At 34.9% G+C, this 23,850-nt stretch overlaps 1 protein-coding gene across 1 annotated transcript; it reads right to left on the minus strand.

Moving 5' to 3' along the window:
* Nucleotides 1-494: 494 nt before the first annotated feature.
* On the minus strand, nt 495-17,978 carry LOC128554818 (fibropellin-1-like; the record flags this gene model as incomplete). Its single annotated transcript, XM_053536130.1, has 18 exons — nt 17,855-17,978; nt 15,282-15,395; nt 14,956-15,069; nt 14,422-14,535; nt 14,096-14,209; nt 12,809-12,922; nt 12,144-12,257; nt 11,818-11,931; nt 8,470-8,583; nt 8,145-8,258; nt 6,986-7,099; nt 6,571-6,684; nt 6,244-6,357; nt 5,702-5,815; nt 5,376-5,489; nt 4,845-4,955; nt 4,519-4,632; nt 495-608 (listed from the first exon to the last, which is right to left on the minus strand). Coding segments are annotated over exons 1-18 (2,059 nt in total), but the record flags the coding sequence as incomplete, so codon positions are not given.
* Between the last annotated feature and the right edge of the window lie 5,872 nt (nt 17,979-23,850).

The following is a 23,850-nucleotide window of genomic DNA, read 5'->3' on the forward strand; positions in this document are numbered from 1 at the left end:
ACATGTGTGCGTGTTGACGCCATCAGCACATGTACCACCATTTTGACAAGGTATTGGAGTGCAGTCATCTATGTCTGTTGAAGAAAAATATCAAATTCAAATAGAATGTTATGTAATAGGGCTGCATTTAAATCTGTTTATTCCCTCCGTATAGTACATGAATGAAATATCTTCGTGTGCCTTGACAGAAATACAGACAACAGTCTACGTTACAGGGGTAGGCATCAAAGATTGTAATCAGATATTTACAGGAAGAATGTTAGACTTACCTCGGTGAATGCTTTCTTCATTTGAATATCAGATCATATTCTTTGACTTACTAATCATCATGTGTGTTGTTATAAATAACAGTTAAATATCAATTCATATAGATCAATAATCATATTGACAATGTATAATCTTTTATATAAATATACGTTAAATAATAATTAACAACTTAATGATAACTACAATAGCTATTATATTACACAGAAATAAATAGAATAGAAGCATACTATTCTCGCATTTAGCTCCATCATAGCCATCTACACAAGTACAGGTGTGCGAGTTGACGCCATCGGCACAGGTACCGCCATTTTGACAAGGGTTTGGATCGCAGTCATCTATATCTATAACACAAAATATATTTTAATTTTGAAAATGAACTTAAATGTCGTTGTCGTGTTTCGAAATGTTTATTTCTTAATCATAATTGATTAAGAAAATTTATTTGTATATGTTCTATACAAAGTCAAAAGAAATATTTATTTTGAAAAGTATGAACGCGATTATTCACAAGAGAGCCATACAAGTGAACATTGTCACATCAAGCAAAGACAACGAATTTTCCCGATTTGAGTATATGGATTGCAATATAGTTACAGGCGGACACTCCATAGGCCTACGGCTTGCCATTATATACAGACCACCCCCTTCCAAAGAAAACGGTTTAAACACAACTTTTTTCCTGGAGCAAGAATGGCCCAATTTCTTTACTAAATATGCTACAATTGGCAAGACCACCATCATTGTAGGGGACCTTAACTTCCATCTTGATTTACCGGAAAATAGTGACACAAAAACGTTTACAAGCTGTCTAGATGCATGTAGCATGTGTCAACATGTACAAGAACCAACACATGTAGCTGTGCATACGTTGGATGTAGTGATAACCAGAGATAATGATGTCACGGTTTCAAAATATCGAGGTCATAGATCCTGGACTCTCTGATTCAAATGGAAAGATGTCACATGATCATTTTGCTGTGATATTTGACGCTAAAGCTTCCAAACCACCCCCAGTACGAAATACTGTGTCGTACAGGAAATTACGTTCAATCGACATTGACTCATTTCGAGAAGACATACGAAGAATAGATTTCTTTAACACACAGTGCACTCCATCTGATACTGATATCGATGAATTTGTGGAGGAATATTCAAATCAGCTAATTTCTATAGTAGAAAAACACGCCCCTTTGACTACCATGACTATTGTGTTAAGACCTTCATGTCCTTGGTATACCGAGCAACTCCACAAAGCAAAACATCAGAAACGAAAATTAGAACGAAAATGGCGTGAAAGTAAGCTCACAATCGATCACCAAATTTACCGAACACAGTGTGCTGAAGTGAATAAGATGCTAAAACAAGCTCGTGTTGAATACTATACAGGCAGAACTGACTCATGTGGCAGTGATCATAAGAGTTTATCAAAGATTACCAAAAATATTCTTGGCGATACAAATGAGGTGATTTTACCATCACATTCATCTCCACAGCATATCGCACACGATTTCAGTGACTTCTTTATTGGAAAGATCGAAACAATCAGAATCGATATAGCATCGCAAACACAATCTGTTTCTGATTTAGATGACATAGAAACTGAATACACAGGTGTCAGTTATGTAGAGTTTACTCAAACCTCAGAAGACGAAGTGAAATCAATTATCAAAAAGTCAGCGAACAAATAATGTGAACTAGATCCTATCCCAACATGGTTATTAAAAGAATATCTTGACGAACTAACACCAGTGATAACAAAAATTATGAATGCATCTCTAGATGCTGCGTATGTGCCCAAAGCGTTCAAACATTCACGAATAAGACCTCTTCTAAAAAAGCCAAGCCTAGATTCTAATGTCCTGAAAAACTATAGACCTGTGTCAAACTTGCCGTTTCTGTCTAAAATCTTAGAAAAGTGGTAGATGTTCGAATTGAAAATCATCTGAGGAACAACGAACTCCACGAAGTTAATCAATCTGCTTATAAAAAATTCCACTCAACCGAAACCGCCCTATTAAAAGTCCAAATTGACATTCTTCAGTCGTTGGATAAGAACAATGTGACTATTCTTGTGATATTTGATCTCTCTGCAGCATTTGACACTATTGACCACGGGACGTTGATTCATCGCCTTGAACGTCACTTTGGTGTTACAGGCAGGCCACTCGCATGGATGATGTCATACTTTAGTGACTGCTACCAGACCGTATGCATAGATGGCGAGCTATCACAACCAGTGCTAATGAAGTAAAGTGTGCCCCAAGGGTCTGTCATGGGGCCAAAGAACTACACAATGTACACAAAACCAGTCGGAGCTATCTGCAGAAAGCACGGACTGAACAATCATTTCTATGCGGACGATTCGCAGTTATATCAATCCTTCAAACCAATAAACAAAATGTCTATTGAAGAGACCATTCATCGCGTTGAAAGTTGTTTTAAGGATATAGTAAGTTGGATGAATACTAACATGTTGAAACGCAATGCTGAAAAAACAGAATTAATCATATTTTCATCTGAACACAAGACACAATCTGTTTCAAACATATCTGTGAAAGTGGACGGCTCTGAAATCAAACAATCAGGCAGTGTCAGGAACCTCGGTGCTTTCCTGGATTCGAACATGAGGATGGAGCAACATGTGAATAGTGTGTGTAGGAATTCCTATGCACAGTTGCGGCAAATTAGTCACATCAGACAATATATAACCGCAAACGCAACCAAATCTCTAATCAACTCTCTTGTTACATCACGTTTGGATTATTGCAACTCTCTTCTATATGGAATTCCAAAACAGTCAATGAACAAACTGCAATATGTCCAAAACACGGCAGCTAGAATAGTAACCAGAACATCCAGATACGACCATATAACGCCTGTTCTGCGTGAACTCCATTGGCTTCCTGTGAAATGTAGGGTAGAATACAAAATTATAACACATACATATAAGGCACTCAAAGATCAATCACCAGCTTATGTAGCGAACATGCTAGAAATATATACACAATCCAGAAATCTGAGATCGCAGAATAATGCATTAAAACTAGTGGTGCCCAATTGTCGAACAATGCGATTTGGTGAAAGGAGCATTCAGACAGCTGCTGCGAGATTATGGAATGCCCTTCCATCTGGCATAAGAGAGTGCAAGACCGTACAAAGTTTCAAAAAAGCGCTAAAGACGCATTATTTCATACAATTCTTTGGGAACTAATATCTCACTGATTACCTGATTTATAATGTAGGTACTTTGCCGGCCAATTAATTACTTTAATTAAGAACTTCAGTGTGACAGAATGATGTTAGCGGTGTTTTTTCTGTGGGATGTATCATGGATGTTCTCCGGACCGTTTAGGTGGGGATTGACCCAATCATCCGGGACGGTTTGCATGCTGTGATGCATTTCGCAGACATCATATACCGTTTAATTCTGTCTGTTCAAAATGTAAGATATCTTCTGTTCTATTCTGCTGTGACCTGTGTCTTTGATAGGTCAGTTAATGTTTTATGATATTGTATTTTTGTTTCATGTTTTAATCTGCCTACCTTCCAATTTAAAATGCTTTGTATCTTATTACCGTAATGTAATTTTAAGTTCTTCTATAATAGTTCAGTTGCCATTTTTTATTGAGCATTATATAAATGTTTTTATGTAAAGCACTTTTGAACGTATTTTTATATGAAAAGACTGCTATATAAATGTGGTATATAATACTAATAATGAACACATTCTACATTGTATATCTGTAGTTCTACATTAACATGAAGGTAAATGAATGTTTACAGATCAATGAAATATGTTCTTGTGGCTTGACAGAAATACAGACAACAGTCTATATTAAAGGGGTAGTCATCAAACAGAATCATCAGATATTTACAGGAAGAATGTCAGATTTACCTCAGTGAATCCTTCCTACATTTGATTATCAGATCATTTTCTATGACTTACTAATGATCATGTGTATTATTTTCAAGAACAGTTGTTTATAAATTCATGTAGATCAATAATCATATTGACAATGTTGTTCTGTGCCTTAATTAGCAATGAATATATATCAGAATATACTTAGAACTTTAAAATGTAAAAGAATATAAAACACAGGGAACATTGCTTATATTTTGAATTTAAGATCGTGTACTAGAATAGTGAGATAAACTTTTATATACATAATATACGTAAATTAATGATTTACAACTTAAAGATATAAATAATAGCTATTATACTACACAGAAATAAATAGAATAGAAACGTACTATTCTCGCAGTTAGCGCCATCATAGCCATCTACACAAGTACAGGTGTGCGTGTTGACGCCATCGGCACAGGTACCACCATTTTGACAAGGGTTTGGATCGCAGTCATCTATATCTATAACACAAAATATATCTTGTTTTTTAAAATGTACTTAATGACTTTGTCATGTTTCGAAATGTTTATTTCCCAATTATAACGTATTAAGAAAATTTATTTGTATATGTTCTATAAAAAGTCAAAAGAAATATTTATTTTGAATAGTATGAACACATTTAACATTGTATATCTGTAGGTCTACGTCAACATGAAGGTAAATGGTTGTTTACTATTCTCGCAGTTAGCTCCATCATAGCCGTCTACACATGTACATGTGTGCGTGTTAACGCCATCAGCACATGTACCACCATTTTGACAAGGTTCGGGTGCATTCATCATGTCTGTTGAAGTAAAATATCAAATTCATATTGAATGTTTAGTAATAGGGCAACATTTAAATTTGTTTATTCCCTCCGTATAACACATGAATGAAATATCTTCGTATGCCTTGACAGAAATACAGACAACAGTCTACATTACAGGGGTAGGCATCAAAGATTGTAATCAGATATTTACAGGAAGAATGTTAGACTTACCTCGGTGAATGCTTTCTTCATTTGAATATCAGATCATATTCCCTGACATACTAATTATCATGTGTGTTGTTATAAATACCAGTTAAATATCAATTTATATAGATCAATAATCATATTGACAATGTATAATCTTTTATATAAATATACGTAAAATAATAATTAACAACTTAATGATAATCGCAACAGCTATTATATTACACAGAAATAAATAGAATAGAAGCATACTATTCTCGCAGTTAGCTCCATCATAGCCATCTACACAAGTACAGGTGTGCGTGTTGACGCCATCGGCACAGGTACCACCATTTTGACAAGGGTTTGGATCGCAGTCATCTATATCTATAACACAAAATATATCTTGTTATTTAAAACGCACTTAATGTCTTTGTCATGTTTCGAAACGTTTATTTCCCAATTATAACGTATTAAGAAAATTTATTTGTATATCTTCAATAAAAAGTCAAAAGAAATATTCATTTTGAATAGTATGAACACATTTAACATTGTATATCTATAGGTCTATGTCAACATGAAGGTAAATGGTTGTTTACTATTCTCGCAGTTAGATCCATCATAGCCGTCTACACATGTACATGTGTGCGTGTTAACGCCATCAGCACATGTACCACCATTTTGACAAGGGTTCGGAGTGCAGTCATCTATGTCTGTTGAAGAAAAATATCAAATTCATATTGAATGTTATGTAATAGGGCAGCATTTAAATCTGTTTATTCCCTCCGTATTACAGATCAATGAAATATGTTCTTGTGGCTTGACAGAAATACAGACAACAGTCTACATTACAGGGGTAGGCATCAAAGATTGTAATCAGATATTTACATATTTACAGGAAGAATGTTAGACTTACCTCGGTGAATGCTTTCTTCATTTGAATATCAGATCATATTCTTTGACTTACTAATCATCATGTGTGTTGTTATAAATAACAGTTAAATATCAATTCATATAGATCAATAATCATACTGACAATGTATAAACTTTTATATCAATTTACGTAAAATAATAATTAACAACTTAATGATAACCACAATAGCTATTATATTACACAGAAATAAATAGAATAGAAGCATACTGTTGTCGCAGTTAGCTCCATCATAGCCATCTACACAAGTACAGGTGTGCGAGTTGTCGCCATCGGCACAGGTACCACCATTTTGACAAGGGTTTGGATCGCAGTCATCTATATCTATAACACAAAATATATCCTTTTTTTGTTAAAAGTACTTAATGTCTTTGCCATGCTTCCAAATGTTTATTTCTCAATTATAACGTATTAAGAAGATTTATTTGTATATGTTCTATAAAAAGTCAAAAGAAATATTTATTTTGAATAGTATGAACACATTTAACATTGTATATCTGTAGGTCTACGTCAACATGAAGGTAAATGGTTGTTTACTATTCTCGCAGTTATCTCCATCATAGCCGTCTACACATGTACATGTGTGCGTGTTAACGCCATCAGCACATGTACCACCATTTTGACAAGGGTTCGGAGTGCAGTCATCTATGTCTGTTGAAGAAAAGTATCAAATTCATATTGAATGTTATATAATAGGGCTGCATTTAAATCTGTTTATTATCTCCGTATAACACATCAAAATGAATATATATATCAGAATATATTTAGAACTTTAAAATGTAAAGGAATATAAAACACAGGGAACATTGCTTATATTTTGAATTTAAGATCGTGTACTAGAATAGTGAGATAAACTTTTATATACATAATATACGAAAATTAATGATTTACAACTTAAAGATATAAAAAAAAGCTATTATACTACACAGAAATAAAAAAAATAGAAGCGTACTATTCTCGCAGTTAGCGCCATCATAGCCATCTACACAAGTACAGGTGTGCGTGTTGACGCCATCGGCACAGGTACCACCATTTTGACAAGGGTTTGGATCGCAGTCATCTATATCTATAACACAAAATATATCTTGTTTTTTAAAATGTACTTAATGTCTTTGTCATGTTTCGAAATGTTTATTTCCCAATTATAACGTATTAAGAAGATTTATTTGTATATATTCTATAAGAAGTCAAAAGCAATATTTATTTTGAATAGTATGAACACATTTAAAATTGTATATCTGTAGGTCTACGTCAACATGAAGGTAAATGGTTGTTTACTATTCTCCAGTTAGCTCCATCATAGCCATCTACACATGTACATGTGTGCGTGTTAACGCCATCACACATGTACCACCATTTTGACAAAGGTTCGGAGTGCAGTCATCTATGTCTGTTGAAGAAAAATATCAAATTCATATTGAATGTTATGTAATAGGGCTGCACTTAAATCTGTTTATTCCCTAAGTGTAACACATCAATGAAATATGTTCTTGTGCCTTGACAGAAATACAGACAACAGTCTACATTACAGGGGTAGGGATCAAAGAGTATAATCAGATATTTACAGGAAGAATGTTAGATTTACCTCGGTGAATGCTTTCTACATTTGAATATTAGATCATATTATTTGGCTTACCAATCATCATGTGTGTTGTGATAAATAACAGTTAAATATCAATTGATCGGCCCGCCCACTTAGCTCAGTAGGTAAGAGCGTTGGTCTACGGATCTCGGGGTCGCGAGTTCGATCCTCGGGCGGGGCGTATGTTCTCCGTGACTATTTGATAAACAACATTGTGTCTGAAATCATTAGTCCTCCACCTCTGATTCATGTGGGGAAGTTGGAAGTTACTTGCGGAGAACAGGTTTGTACTGGTACAGAATTCAGGAATACTGGTTAGGTTAACTGCCCGCCGTTACATGACTGAAATACTGTTGAAAAACGGCGTTAAACCCAGAACAAACAAACATCAATATCAATTCATATAGATCAATAATCATATTGAAAACGAATAATCATTTATATAAATATACGTAAAATAATAATTAACAACTTAAAGATAACAGAATAGCTATTATATTCCACAAAAATGAATAAAACAGAAGCATACTATTCTCGCAGTTAGCTCCATCATAGCCATCTACACAAGTACAAGTGTGCGTGTTCACGCCATCGGCACAGGTACCACCATTTTGACAAGGGTTTGGATCGCAGTCATCTATATCTATAACACAAAATATATCCTGTTTTTTAAAAGTACTTAATGTCTTTGCCATGCTTCCAAATGTTTATTTCCCAATTATAACGTATTAAGAAGATTTATTTTTATATGTTCTATAAAAAGTCAAAAGAAATATTTATTTTGAATAGTATGAACACATTTAACATTGTATATCTGTAGGTCTACGTCAACATGAAGGTAAATGGTTGTTTACTATTCTCGCAGTTGTCTCCATCATAGCCGTCTACACATGTACATGTGTGCGTGTTAACGCCATCAGCACATGTACCACCATTTTGACAAGGGTTCGGAGTGCAGTCATCTATGTCTGTTGAAGAAAAGTATCAAATTCATATTGAATGTTATATAATAGGGCTGCATTTAAATCGGTTTATTATCTCGGTATAACACATCAAAATGAATATATATATCAGAATATATTTAGAACTTTAAAATGTAAAGGAATATAAAACACAGGGAACATTGCTTATATTTTGAATTTAAGATCGTGTACTTGAATAGTGAGATAAACTTTTATATACATAATATACGAAAATTAATGATTTACAACTTAAAGATATAAAAAAAAGCTATTATACTACACAGAAATAAAAAAAATAGAAGCGTACTATTCTCGCAGTTAGCGCCATCATAGCCATCTACACAATACAGGTGTGCGTGTTTACGCCCTCGGGACAGGGATACCACAATAGCTATTATATTACACAGAAATAAATAGAATAGGAAGCGTACTATTCTCGCAGTTAACTCCATCATAAGCCATCTACACAAGTACAGGTGTGCGAGTTGACGCCATCGGCACAGGACCGCATTTTGAAAAGGGGTTTTGGGATCGCAGTCATCTATATCTATAACACAAAATATATTTAATTTTGAAAATGTACTTAATGTCGTTGTCGTGTTTCGAAATTTTTATTTCTTAATCATAATGTATTAAAAAGATTATTTTATATGTTCTATAAAAGTCAAAAAAATTTATTTTGAAAAGTATGAACACATTCTACATTGTATATCTGTAGTTCCACTCAACATGAAGGAAAATGAAGTTTACTATTCTCGCAGTTAGCTCCATCAAGCCGTCTACACATGAAACATGTGTGCGTTTTTAAGCCATCAGCACATGTACCACCTTTTTGGGACAAGGGTTGGGGGTGCAGTCATCTATGTCTGTAAGAAAAATATCAAATTTATATTGAATTTTTATGTAAAATGGCTGAAATTTAAGTCTGTTATTCCCTCGTATAACAATCAATGAAATTTCTTGTGCCTTGACAGAAATACAGACAACAGTCTAATTAAAGGGTAGGCATCAAACAGAATCATCAGATATTTACAGGAAGAATGTCAGTTTTTCCCTCAGTGAATGCCTTCTATATTTGATTAATCAGATCATTTTCTATGGCTTGCTAATGATCATGTGTGTTATTTTCAACAACAGTTGTTTTAAATTCAGGGTAGATCAATAATCATATTGCAATGTTGTCCTGTGCCTTACTTAGCAATGAATATATATCAGGTTTATAATTAGAACTTTAAATGTAAAGGAAAATAAAACACAGGGAACATTGCTTATATTTTGAATTTAAGATCGTGTACTATAATAGTGAGATAAAGTTTTATATACTTAATATGCGCAAATTAATGATTTACAACTTAAAGATGTAAATAATAGTTTATTATACTCACGAAATAAATAGAAAAGAGGCGTACTATTTCGCAGTTAGCGCCATCATAGCCATTACACAAGTCAGGTGTGCGTGTTGACGCCATCGGCACAGGTACCACCATTTTGACAAGGGTTTGGATCGCAGTCATCTATATCTATAACACAAAATATATTTTAATTTTGAAAATGTATTTAATGTCGCAGTCGCGTTTCGAAATGTTTATTTCTTAATCATAATGTATTAAGAAGATTTATTTGTATATGTTCTATACAAAGCAAAAGGAATATTTATTTTGAAAAGTATGAACACATTCTACTTTGTATATCTGTAGTTCCACATCAACATGAAGGTAAATGAATGTTTACTATTCTCGCAGTTAGCTCCATCATTGCCGTCTACACATGTACATGTGTGCGTGTTAACGCCATCAGCACATGTACCACCATTTTGACAAGGTTCGGGGTGCAGTCATCTATGTCTGTTGAAGACCAATATAAAATTCAAATTGAATGTTATGTAACAAGGCTGCATTTAAGTCTGTTTATTCCTCTGTTTTACAGATCAATGAAATATGTTTTGTGGCTTGACGAAATACAGACAACAGTCTATAATAATCGGGTAGGCATCAAACAGAATCATCAGATATTTACAGGAAGAATGTCAGATTTACCAGGGGAATGCTTTCTACATTTGATTTTTCAGATCATTTTCTATGGCTTACAAATGATCATGCGTGTTTTTTTCAAAAACAGTTGTTTATAAATTCATGTAGATCAATAATCATATTGACAATGTTGTTATGTGCCTTACTTTGCAATGAATATATATCAGAATATACTTAGAACTTTAACTTGTAAAGGAATCTAAAACACAGGGAATATTGTTTATATTTTGAATTTAAGATCGTGTACTAGAATAGTGAGATAAACTTTTATATATATATACGTAAATTAATAATTAACAGCTTAAACATATAAATATAGCTATTATATACACAGAAATAAATAGAATAGAAGCGTACTATTCTCGCAGTTAGCGCCATCATAGCCATCTACAAAAGTACAGGTGTGCTTTGGGGACCCCCATCGGCACAGGTACCCCCATTTTGACAAGGGTTTGGATCGCAGTATCTATATCTATAACACAAAATATATCTTGTTTTTTAAAATTACTTAATGTCTTTGTCATGTTTCGAAATGTTTATTTCCAATTATAACGTATTAAGAAAATTTATTTGTATATGTTCTATAAAAAGTCAAAAGAAATATTTATTTTGAATAGTATGAAACATTTAACATTGTATATCTGTAGGTCTACGTCAACATGAAGGTAAATGGTTGCTTACTATTCTCGCGTTCGCTCCATCATAGCCGTCTACACATGTACATGTGTGCTTTGTTAACGCCACCCAGCACATGTACCACCATTTTGACAAGGGTTCGGAGTGCAAGTCATCTATGTCTGTTGAAGAAAAATATCAAATTCATTTTAAAGTTATGTTGTAGGGCTGCATTTAAATCTGTTTATACCCTCCGTATAACACATCAATGAAATATCTTCGTGTGGCTTGACAGAAAACAGACAACAGTTACATTACAGGGTAGGCATCAAAGATTGTAATCAGATATTTACAGGAAAAATGTTAGACTTCCCTCGGTGAATGCTTTCTTCATTTGAATATCAGTCATTTCTTTGACTTACTAATCATCAGTGTGTTGTTATAAATAACAGTTAAATATCAATTCATATAGATCAATAATCATATTGACAATGTATAATCTTTTATATAAATATACGTAAAATAATAATTAACAACTTAATGATAACCACAATAGCTATTATATTACACAGAAATAAATAGAATAGAAGCGTACTATTCTCGCAGTTAACTCCATCATAGCCATCTACACAAGTACAGGTGTGCGAGTTGACGCCATCGGCACAGGCACCGTCATTTTGACAAGGGTTTGGATCGCAGTCATCTATATCTATAACACAAAATATATTTAAATTTTGAAAATGTACTTAATGTCGTTGTCGTGTTTCGAAATGTTTATTTCTTAATCATAATGTATTAAGAAGATTTATTTGTATATGTTCTATACAAAGTCAAAAGAAATATTTATTTTGAAAAGTATGAACACATTCTACATTGTATATCTGTAGTTCCACATCAACATGAAGGTAAATGAACGTTTACTATTCTCGCAGTTAGCTCCATCATAGCCGTCTACACATGTACATGTGTGCGTGTTAATGCCATCAGCACATGTACCACCATTTTGACAAGGGTTCGGGGTGCAGTCATCTATGTCTGTGAAAGAAAAATATCAAATTTATATTGAATGTTATGTAAAATGGCTGCATTTAAGTCTGTTCATTCCCTCTGTATAACATATCAATGAAATATGCTCTTGTGCCTTGACAGAAATACAGACAACAGTCTATATTAAAGGGGTAGGCATCAAACAGAATCATCAGATATTTACAGGAAGAATGTCAGATTTACCTCAGTGAATGCTTTCTACATTTGATTATCAGATCATTTTCTATGGCTTGCTAATGATCATGTGTGTTATTTTCAACAACAGTTGTTTATAAATTCATGTAGATCAATAATCATATTGACAATGTTGTCCTGTGCCTTACTTAGCAATGAATATATATCAGGATATAATTAGAACTTTAAAATGTAAAGGAATATAAAACACAGGGAACATTGCTTATATTTTGAATTTAAGATCGTGTACTATAATAGTGAGATAAAGTTTTATATACATAATATGCGCAAATTAATGATTTACAACTTAAAGATGTAAATAATAGCTATTATACTACACAGAAATAAATAGAAAAGAGGCGTACTATTCTCGCAGTTAGCGCCATCATAGCCATCTACACAAGTACAGGTGTGCGTGTTGACGCCATCGGCACAGGTACCACCATTTTGACAAGGGTTTGGATCGCAGTCATCTATATCTATAACACAAAATATATTTTAATTTTGAAAATGTACTTAATGTCGTTGTCGTGTTTCGAAATGTTTATTTCTTAATCATAATGTATTAAGAATATTTATTTGTATATGTTCTATACAAAGCAAAAGGAATATTTATTTTGAAAAGTATGAACACATTCTACATTGTATATCTGTAGTTCCACATCAACATGAAGGTAAATGAATGTTTACTATTCTCGCAGTTAGCTCCATCATAGCCGGCTACACATGTACATGTGTGCGTGTTAACGCCATCAGCACATGTACCACCATTTTGACAAGGGTTCGGGGTGCAGTCATCTATGTCTGTTGAAGACAAATATCAAATTCATATTGAATGTTATGTAACAAGGCTGCATTTAAGTCTGTTTATTCCCTCTGTATTACAGATCAATGAAATATGTTCTTGTGGCTTGACAGAAATACAGACAACAGTCTATAATAATCGGGTAGGCATCAAACAGAATCATCAGATATTTACAGGAAGAATGTCAGATTTACCTCAGTGAATGCTTTCTACATTTGATTATCAGATCATTTTCTATGGCTTACTAATGATCATGTGTGTTATTTTCAAGAACAGTTGTTTATAAATTCATGTAGATCAATAATCATATAGCCCGCCCGCTTAGCTCAGTAGGTTAGAGCGTTGGTCTACGGATCGCGGGGTCGCGAGTTCGATACTCGGGCGGGGCGTATGTTCTCCGTGACTATTTGATAAACGACATTGTGTCTGAAATCATTTGTCCTCCACCTCTGATTCATGTGGGGAAGTTGGCAGTTAGTTGCGGAGAATAGGTTTGTACTGGTACAGAATCCAGGAACACTGGTTAGGTTAACTGCCCGCCGTTATATACCTGAAATACTGTTGAAAAACGGCGTTCAACCCAAAACAAACAAACAAACAATAATCATATTGACAATGTTGTTCTGTGCCTTACTTAGCAATGAATATATATCAGAATATACTTAGAACTTTAACTTGTAAAGGAATCTAAAACACAGGGAATATTGCTTATATTTTGAATTTAAGATCGTGTACTAGAATAGTGAGATAAACTTTTATATACATATACGTAAATTAATAATTAACAACTTAAAGATATAAATAATAGCTATTATACTACACAGAAATAAATAGAATAGAAGCGTACTATTCTCGCAGTTAGCGCCATCATAGCCATCTACACAAGTACAGGTGTGCGTGTTGACGCCATCGGCACAGGTACCACCATTTTGACAAGGGTTTGGATCGCAGTCATCTATATCTATAACACAAAATATATCTTGTTTTTTAAAATGTACTTAATGTCTTTGTCATGTTTCGAAATGTTTATTTCCCAATTATAACGTATTAAGAAAATTTATTTGTATATGTTCTATAAAAAGTCAAAAGAAATATTTATTTTGAATAGTATGAACACATTTAACATTGTATATCTGTAGGTCTACGTCAACATGAAGGTAAATGGTTGTTTACTATTCTCGCAGTTAGCTCCATCATAGCCGTCTACACATGTACATGTGTGCGTGTTAACGCCATCAGCACATGTACCACCATTTTGACAAGGGTTCGGAGTGCAGTCATCTATGTCTGTTGAAGAAAAATATCAAATTCATATTGAATGTTATGTAATAGGGCTGCATTTAAATCTGTTTATTCCCTCCGTATAACACATCAATGAAATATCTTCGTGTGCCTTGACAGAAATACAGACAACAGTCTACATTACAGGGGTAGGCATCAAAGATTGTAATCAGATATTTACAGGAAGAATGTTAGACTTACCTCGGTGAATGCTTTCTTCATTTGAATATCAGATCATATTCTTTGACTTACTAATCATCATGTGTGTTGTTATAAATAACAGTTAAATATCAATTCATATAGATCAATAATCATATTGACAATGTATAATCTTTTATATAAATATACGTAAAATAATAATTAACAACTTAATGATAACCACAATAGCTATTATATTACACAGAAATAAATAGAATAGAAGCATACTATTCTCGCAGTTAGCTCCATCATAGCCATCTACACAAGTACAGGTGTGCGAGTTGACGCCATCGGCACAGGTACCGCCATTTTGACAAGGGTTTGGATCGCAGTCATCTATATCTATAACACAAAATATATTTTAATTTTGAAAATGTACTTAATGTCGTTGTCGTGTTTCGAAATGTTTATTTCTTAATCATAATGTATTAAGAAGATTTATTTGTATATGTTCTATACAAAGTCAAAAGAAATATTTATTTTGAAAAGTATGAACACATTCTACATTGTATATCTGTAGTTCCACATCAACATGAAGGTAAATGAATGTTTACTATTCTCGCAGTTAGCTCCATCATAGCCGTCTACACATGTACATGTGTGCGTGTTAACGCCATCAGCACATGTACCACCATTTTGACAAGGGTTCGGGGTGCAGTCATCTATGTCTGTTCAAGAAAAATATCAAATTTATATTGAATGTTATGTAAAATGGCTGCATTTAAGTCTGTTTATTCCCTCTGTATTACAGATCAATGAAATATGCTCTTGTGCCTTGACAGAAATACAGACAACAGTCTATATTAAAGGGGTAGGCATCAAACAGAATCATCAGATATTTACAGGAAGAATGTCAGATTTACCTCAGTGAATGCTTTCTACATTTGATTATCAGATCATTTTCTATGGCTTACTAATGATCATGTGTGTTATTTTCAAGAACAGTTGTTTATAAATTCATGTAGATCAATAATCATATTGCCCGCCCGCTTAGCTCAGTAAGTTAGAGCGTTGGTCTACGGATCGCGGTAATGTATCAAGAAGATTTTTTTGTATATGTTCTATACAAAGTCAAAAGAATATCATCAAATATTTACACAGTGTATATACATATCGGATCCCTCTCTGTGGTAAATGAGAATACGGATCCCTATCTGTTAACGCACAGGACACTTTTTGTGGTAATGAATGAACTCCAACGTCAGGGAGCTCGGAAAATCAAAATTGTCGTCCTGGACACATTTTTATGCATAAAAAACGTATGAACCACGGAAAGACGTATCTATATACCGTTGCTTTTTTATCGTTACATTTGTTTTATCAGTTGACACAAGTCCAAACGAAGCTGGAATGTAGCCTGAAGTACTTGCTCGGATGAACCTTGTGCGATGTCGATGAAACTTAAATACGACTTTCCTTGAATATAGCAAGTGTCTAATACCGTATATCGGGTTAATTATGCGGGCAAAATATTCTGCGGTTTTGTCCTAAAATGGGCCAGGTTTAATTCTGCATTTTTTATTTCTGCGAACTTCGAGAAATGCAGGAATTAATTTTTGCGGTTTGCATAAACCGGACGTAAATTCTCTGCATTGGAAATAGCATGTCATAATTAACGACTCAAATGCATATCGTTCTCGTCAGTTATGTCCTGGTGGCATTATCCATGTCGGAATGTAGAACAGTGAAGTTGGCGCAGCTGATTTATGTTTAAATCTGATTTCTTTTCATTACCGTGCATTAAAAAATCAGAGTTAAAAATAACTACTGTAGGTCTAGTACCGGTAATTCGTTTTGAAAGACATTTTCATGAAATGTAACACTGCTGGTACTACTCACGCACGGTATTTGTAACGATAACTTGTTTATGTTATTATTAAGAAAAGGGGAATCGGGTAGTGAAACCATTATCCGTTACAAAATAGTTGTACTACTTTTGAAACGTATTTACTATATAATAAAGAAAACACTGATTTACCATGAAGTAAACCCTGAATTACCTATAAAGACATAATAATTTCCTATAATGTTTTCGTTATCGTTTTCTATTTAGAAAAATTTACGATTTATTTAAAAATATATACAAATGCAAAATCTAGTTACATAGTCCATTCACAGTCCATTCAGTTACAAAAGTTAGAACACACATTAATTACTTTGTTTAACTTTTCATAAACCTAGAGTGTTTTGTGATATACACTAAGTCTTGTAAACATTACACGCCCGAAACGGTAACCATTCATTCGTGGAAAATAGATTGATACTAAAACAAAAGCAATCAACCACAATCGATACGGTGTGAATAACTTGACAGCAGACGAAAAACTCGTGAGATAACGATAACGGGTCATTATATCAAGCGAAATACCAAAGTTTATCTCTGCGTCAAAAATTCTGCTGATAGTTAAAATGTGCGGAATTTACTTCTGCGTGACAGCCTCGACCCGCAGATTTAGCAAAAATAAAACCCCGCAGAATTAACCCGCTATACGGTACCTTAGATGTGAAGCCGTTGATCCAATCTTATTTGTAAATACACAATATGTGGTTATTTTCATCATATTTCCTTAAAAACGCTCTACTTTCGATTTTGTTAATGCACGGGACCCCTCTCTGTCGGCTCGAATTTGCCTCACAGGATCCCTCTTGTCTCTCTGCACACGGTACGGGAACCCTCTCGACACAGTTAATTTCTATCGGCACAGGCGCCCTCTTAATTCAACTTCAGTGTTAGAGTAACCACAATAATTATAGGCTATGCACGAGGTTTGGAGCGGAAATAGATTGCACGACTTTAGGAGCGCAATATTCTTCCGCTAAAGAACGAGTGCATATTTACCGATGCAAAGATGACAACCTTTTTATTTCAGACCCATACAATGTAATTATAGACTTCCACCTAGCGCCGAGTCATTTAATTGTCAAATATATATATATATCGAAGTGAGAAATGTTTCTGATTTGAAGCTGCGACCAATAGTTGCCGGATCTTCTTGCCAGACTCACAGGTTAAGTAGTTTACTTGACATTTTATTACGGCCACTAACAAATCATTTTTCCAGTTATCTCGGTGATGGTACAGACTTTTTAAATTTTCTTCCGCAATAAACAACCGATGGCAACTTACTAGCCTCATTTGACGTAGAATCTTTATATTCTAATATCACACACGACTTAGGAATAACAGCACTAAAATTCTGGATAGAAAAACACAGAGATGATATACCGACACGTTTCTCAACAGAGTTCATGATAAAGGCAGCAACATTAATCATAGGAAATAATACATTCTTCTTCAATGGAAACTATTATCGTCAGTTGAAGGGAACAGCTATGGGAACAAAGGTCGCTCCTATCTATGCAACACTATCTCTTGAATATCTGGAAGAAATTTTGTATCAGCAAGTTGAAACAGAATTTGGTTTGGACTTCGCAAATTACTTCAAAGCCAACTGGAAACTAAATTCTATGCTCCGTATGTTACATCCAGTCTTAAAATTTATTATACAATAACACGAAAGAGAGCTGTCATTCTTAGATGTACTAGTTAAAATCATATATGGTAAAATCGAAACTGACATATTTTACAAACCTATCGATAGCAAGCAGTACCTACTCTTTAATTCTTGCCATCCAAAGCATACCAACGTAAACATCCCTTTTTGTTTGGCTAGACGCATTTGCACAATTGTGTCGAATGATGTAATATTGCATGAACGCATGAAAGAACAGCGAGAATTTCTAATGCAAAACTATCCAAATAACATAATAGAAAATAGGATTGATAAAGCCTTGAGATTAGACAAACAGACCTTCCGACAAGTACAAGAGAAAACAAATACTAAAATAATTCCATTTATAAGCACACACAACCCTAGAAATTTAGAATTTTACAGTGCAATTAAAAATAATTTATCCATTCTACAGACAGATCCGAAAATGACAAATATTGTAGAGGATTACACCATTATTAAAAGTAAACGCCAGCCTGACAACCTGAAGAAAATTCTTACAAGGGCCAAATTTGATGAAGACATATCAGTTCCAAAAGTAACGGAATGTGGTAGATCAAGCTGTGGATTTTGTCAACATCTATTGGAGGGCAACACATTTAATTTTGGAAGCGGAAAATCAGTTACAACCAAAACCACTTTATCATGTGATGTTCAGAATTAATATACGTTATTAGATGTTGTGGCTGCCAGAAAGAATATAGTCGTGAGGCAGGGGATTTTCTACGCAAACGCATAACTGTTCACTGACAACAGATAAGAGACAAAAATACACGCATGCTATATGTAAGCGAACATATCGACACATGTGCTGGACAAAGACAACCATCATTTATGATCTTCCAATTATATAAATTACAATCTACAAACGCGATTTTAACAAAAAGAAAAGAACAATTTTTTTATCAATATATTTAAACCAGAGCTTAATTCAAGACATGATTAACTAATACAAATAACTAGTTAAGAGTAACGTCCCTTCTTCTGACGGCATTTGACGTCGTTCCTATGCGACGTTATTATTACTCCTGAAGATCTGCACAAGCAGTGAAACCGGTTGAGTTCTTTTATATTCACAATTGGACAGGACAATCTGAATAAACCGCATATGTAATATTGGTGGATCTCCTTCACTTTCTTCTTTTTTTCTGTATTTATATTCCTATTGTTGCATTACAATACATTTTGGATATATATATTCACATTTGGTAAATAAGTCATATATACTTGTCAATGGAAAGTCTCGGCATAAGATGGAAGTCTATAAATTAAATAAATAAAATAACTTCACATGCCTTTCCAACAGTATTTAATTACAAACATACACTAGTTTCGCCTATCGGCTCATCAGTGTACATACAAATCTTACATATAATTTAGCAAGACGTGTTTGGACAATTGTTTCAGATACTTACATCAGAAATCTACTCTAAAAAGGACTTATGTCATCACTTCTTAACAGAAATTATCCTACAACTGTCATCCAAAATGGAATCAACAAAGCACTTAAAATTCCAAGAGAGACATTACTTAAAACACAAATCAAACCACATGTAGTGACTGCGGTTCACTGACCCGTGGCTATGTTCAATGACCTACGACACCCGCCAAAACGAGCCAATGTACGTTGGGATAGCTGGGAACTGGGCATTCTGGTATACCGCACTCTGCAGTGAGGACGCCATCTTCAACGTTATAGAGATACATTCAGTATTCTATCGATCGAACTACGTAGCTCAACAACCACCGGGAAAGCATTTCCAATAAGTAAGTAAACCATTATTGTTATTTATTATAGAGAAACCCTATAATGGTGGCAGCGGTTTAAAAATTATCGCTGCAAACGCTACCAAATTACGACAAGAGTGGGAGGGGTAACGATTGAAACTAATCGTTACCTACCAGAAACGGAATAAGACCGTAACCTAGGTCTAAAATATCAACGTACAGCCTTACTTGGTATCTACCTACAGCACTCTTCAAAGAAAATACGGCTAATCCGAGAAGATAATATATTCCACTGAACCTAGTGGGAATATTCGATCTACATCACAAATTTTGGAAAAGATAAACTACAATTTATGAATTAGGAGAATATATTCATTTTCTTAATTAATTCTTATATTTTGCAGATCTACTTTATTACGTCGGCAGTTTTGACTGTACACCAACGGTTTTGACAGTGGTATTGCTTGGTTTGACGAAGGTGTGTAGTGGGTCTGGTCTGTTTAAAATCAACTAACAGTCTACACTTGTGGTAAGTTGTTTTATATTCTTCAAAACAATGGCGGAAACTAAGTCAGATACATCATCAACACCTATTGCCATTAATTTTGCACCTGTGGAGGTACTTGTCACTATTCCAGGCATTAAGCTGAAACTAGCTAATGCTATAGTGGCAGTAAGGGAAAGTAGTGGGAATATCACCCTGGAGATTTTATCAACTATTGCCCGCAGACCTTTTCCAGAGGAAGTCGAACAATATTGACTTCAATCTAAATCGAACCTTGCATGAACCTGAAAGTGATGATTCTCAGGAATCATCAGGTGATCATTTAGAATCTTCTGGTGAACATCCTGATGCACCAGAAAATCAAGATAGTCTTCTGAATGCTATAAAAGCAGAAGAGAAAAAAGGTACATGGGGGTCTGATTTTATGCAGTTACTCTCATCGGCTAGAAGAATAATTACACGTCAAATTGATGCGGGAGAGAAGACTTGGTAAGTAAATTACCTAGTGTCCCAGAAACATCAACACCGACATCTAGCAATGTCCAGACTACATCTCCGGGGCAGCCAAGTTCTACCATTAATCAAACAATGACTGCACCATATACTTCATTACCATCTGCAGTAAAAGGTTTCCCAAAACCTAAATTACACTTTGATGAAACACTTCATCAGCGTTCAGGTACAGTTTCGAATAATAGTCAGACAGAGATCAGTATCAAATGGTGATCAAGGCGGAATTCGACAGAAAGACCCATTAGGTGCCCTTCCAAAACATCTGAGCTATGATGGAAAGGGCAGTTGAAAGCATTTTTATGCAATTCCAGCCATATGCAAGAACATACGCATGGTCAGAAGAAGAATGCCTGAACTGTTTGTGTTTAAGTCTAAAAGGTAAGGCTTTAGAATATCTTTCGGTAGTTTCTGATGGTAAAGAAATAAACTATCAAGAAACCTTAAAAAAACTAACAGACAGATTTGACAAGCATGACACACAAGCTACTGCTCAAGCAAAATTCATGCAATCATCTCAAACTGTTGGTGAGACGTTAGAGGACTGGGCCGATAGGGTTCTTACTATGGCTGTGAGAGCTTTCAAAGGTTTACCTGAAACATTTGCAACTGAAAAGGCAGTAAACAAATTCTGCCAAGGCATGATGAATAAAGATGCTGGAGAATATGTTTGTAATCAAGCTCCAGGAAGGTACATCAAGCTATTCAAATGGTAAGAAGGTACCAACAAATCCATGTAGCTATGCATGGTAAGTCGAAACCTGATAAGCAAAACAGGAGAGTAGATTACGACTCAGAAACTGTAAGTGCTGTTAATCAAAAACAGCCTTCAAGCAGTGACTATGTTCAACAACAGGGCCTGCAGAAAGCTCTCCAAGATCTTGAGGTACGGTTAAAGAAAACAATTATAGATAAATTAGAACAACCAGGTAAGAGAATGAGGCCAACAAGACCACGATTTGAACATAAATCACGGGCTTGTTATACATGTGGAAAAGAAGGACATTTTAGAAGAAATTGTCCTAATAATTAAAGGGATAATTTAAACTTCAAAGGGTCGGGGAAGAAGGCCGCATCCCGACCGCCACGTCAGTAGGCCAAAACCTGCACACAAAGAATAGCAAATCAGAAAACCATGATTTGACTTAATCGAGTAAGAGACATGAAGTAAAGGACACTGATATGGAACAGGTAATCGTCTGTCAAATGAGGTCTGTCTCACAGTATTCCATCAATGTACAAGTATGTAACAAAAACATAACAGCAGTGGTAGATACAGCAGCACAGGTAACAATAATTTCAGATGTTATCTATAAGTCATTACCAAACCCACCGCCGATTAAACGGGAAGTGAAAATGAAAGCTGCTGCAAAAGACATGGCAATGTCTGGCTATGTAGTAGGTCCTGTAAAATTGCAGATAGGATCAAAATCTTACACAGAAGACATACATGTAGCCCCCATAGAACAAGACATGATGTTAGGTTTCGATATACTGTACAAAGGTAAGGCAGTATTAGACATGGGATGACTTTGAAGTTAAATGAGGCAAGCCACGATACAAATGAGATGCCAAACATTGCTAGAGTAACAGTATGCAAAAGACAAGTGTTACCATCACACTCTGTAGCTAAAACTCAGTGTCGTATGGACATAAACTTACCAGACTATGTTATCGAACCAGAAGAAAACATAAAAAACAAGTTTTAATCTCCGAAAGTGGTAAGAAGCTCAGGAACTAAACCCATCATGTGTCTTTTAAATACAAGTGATAGATATAGAGTGCTGAAAAAGGGTGCAAACATAGGCAATGCTTATGTCGTACAAGAATTTTTCAGATCCAATGACTCTGGTATCAATTCACAGGTAGAAAGAGTGTCACAGGTGGAACTTTTTTTTTTTTTTTTTTTGGTTGGGTTTAACGTCGCACCGACACATTTTTGGTCATATGGCGACTTTCCAGCTTTGATGGTGGAGGAAGACCCCAGGTGCCCCTCCGTGCATTATTTCATCACGAGCGGGCACCTAGGTAGAACCACCGACCTTCCGTAAGCCAGCTGGATGGCTTCCTCACATGAAGAATTCAACGCCCCGAGTGAGGCTCGAACCCACATCGATGAGGGGCAAGTGATTTGAAGTCAGCGACCTTAACCACTCGGCCACGGAGGCCCCCAGGTGGAACTTGATCCAGTTACATCTGAAACAGACCAGTTGAAACATCTACCCAATCACTTGCGACAAGTTTTCACTGAATCTAGTGAAAACTTAGAAGACCAGAAGGTAAGCTTTGCAAAGATTCTAATAGAATACCAAGATGTATTTGCTAAGAATGACTTTGATCTAGGCAACTTCACAGCTATAGAACACACTATAGATACAGGTAATGCAAAACCTATCAAACAAAGAATGCGGAAAACTCCTGCATGTTTTTCTGGTGAGGAAGAAGCTCACTTAGAAAAAATGTTACAAGTAGGAGTTATACAAGAGTCAACATCAGATTAGGCATCTGCACCAGTGCTTATCCGGAAAAGGGACGGAAATGTTAGGTGGTGCATAGATTATAGAGGCGTCAATGACCTCACGACGAAAGATGTGTTTCCATTACCTCTTGTCGACGATTGTCTAGATACAATTTCAGGTAATATGTGGTTTTCCAAGTTAGATGCTAATGCAGCTTACTGGCAGGTCAAAATACGAGAAGAAGATAGGAAAAAGACAGCGTTCATAACAAAATATGGGTTATATGAAAATGTTCGTATGGATTTTGGGCTCTGCAATGCACCAGCCACGTTCGCCAGGGTAATGAACCTGGTCCTTAAGGGATTATCTTGGAAAATTGTTTTAGCATTTCTAGATGACATAGTAGTGC

The sequence above is a fragment of the Mercenaria mercenaria genome, unplaced genomic scaffold (assembly GCF_021730395.1).
Source record: "Mercenaria mercenaria strain notata unplaced genomic scaffold, MADL_Memer_1 contig_772, whole genome shotgun sequence".
In the NCBI taxonomy this organism is placed as follows: Eukaryota; Metazoa; Mollusca; class Bivalvia; order Venerida; family Veneridae; genus Mercenaria; species Mercenaria mercenaria.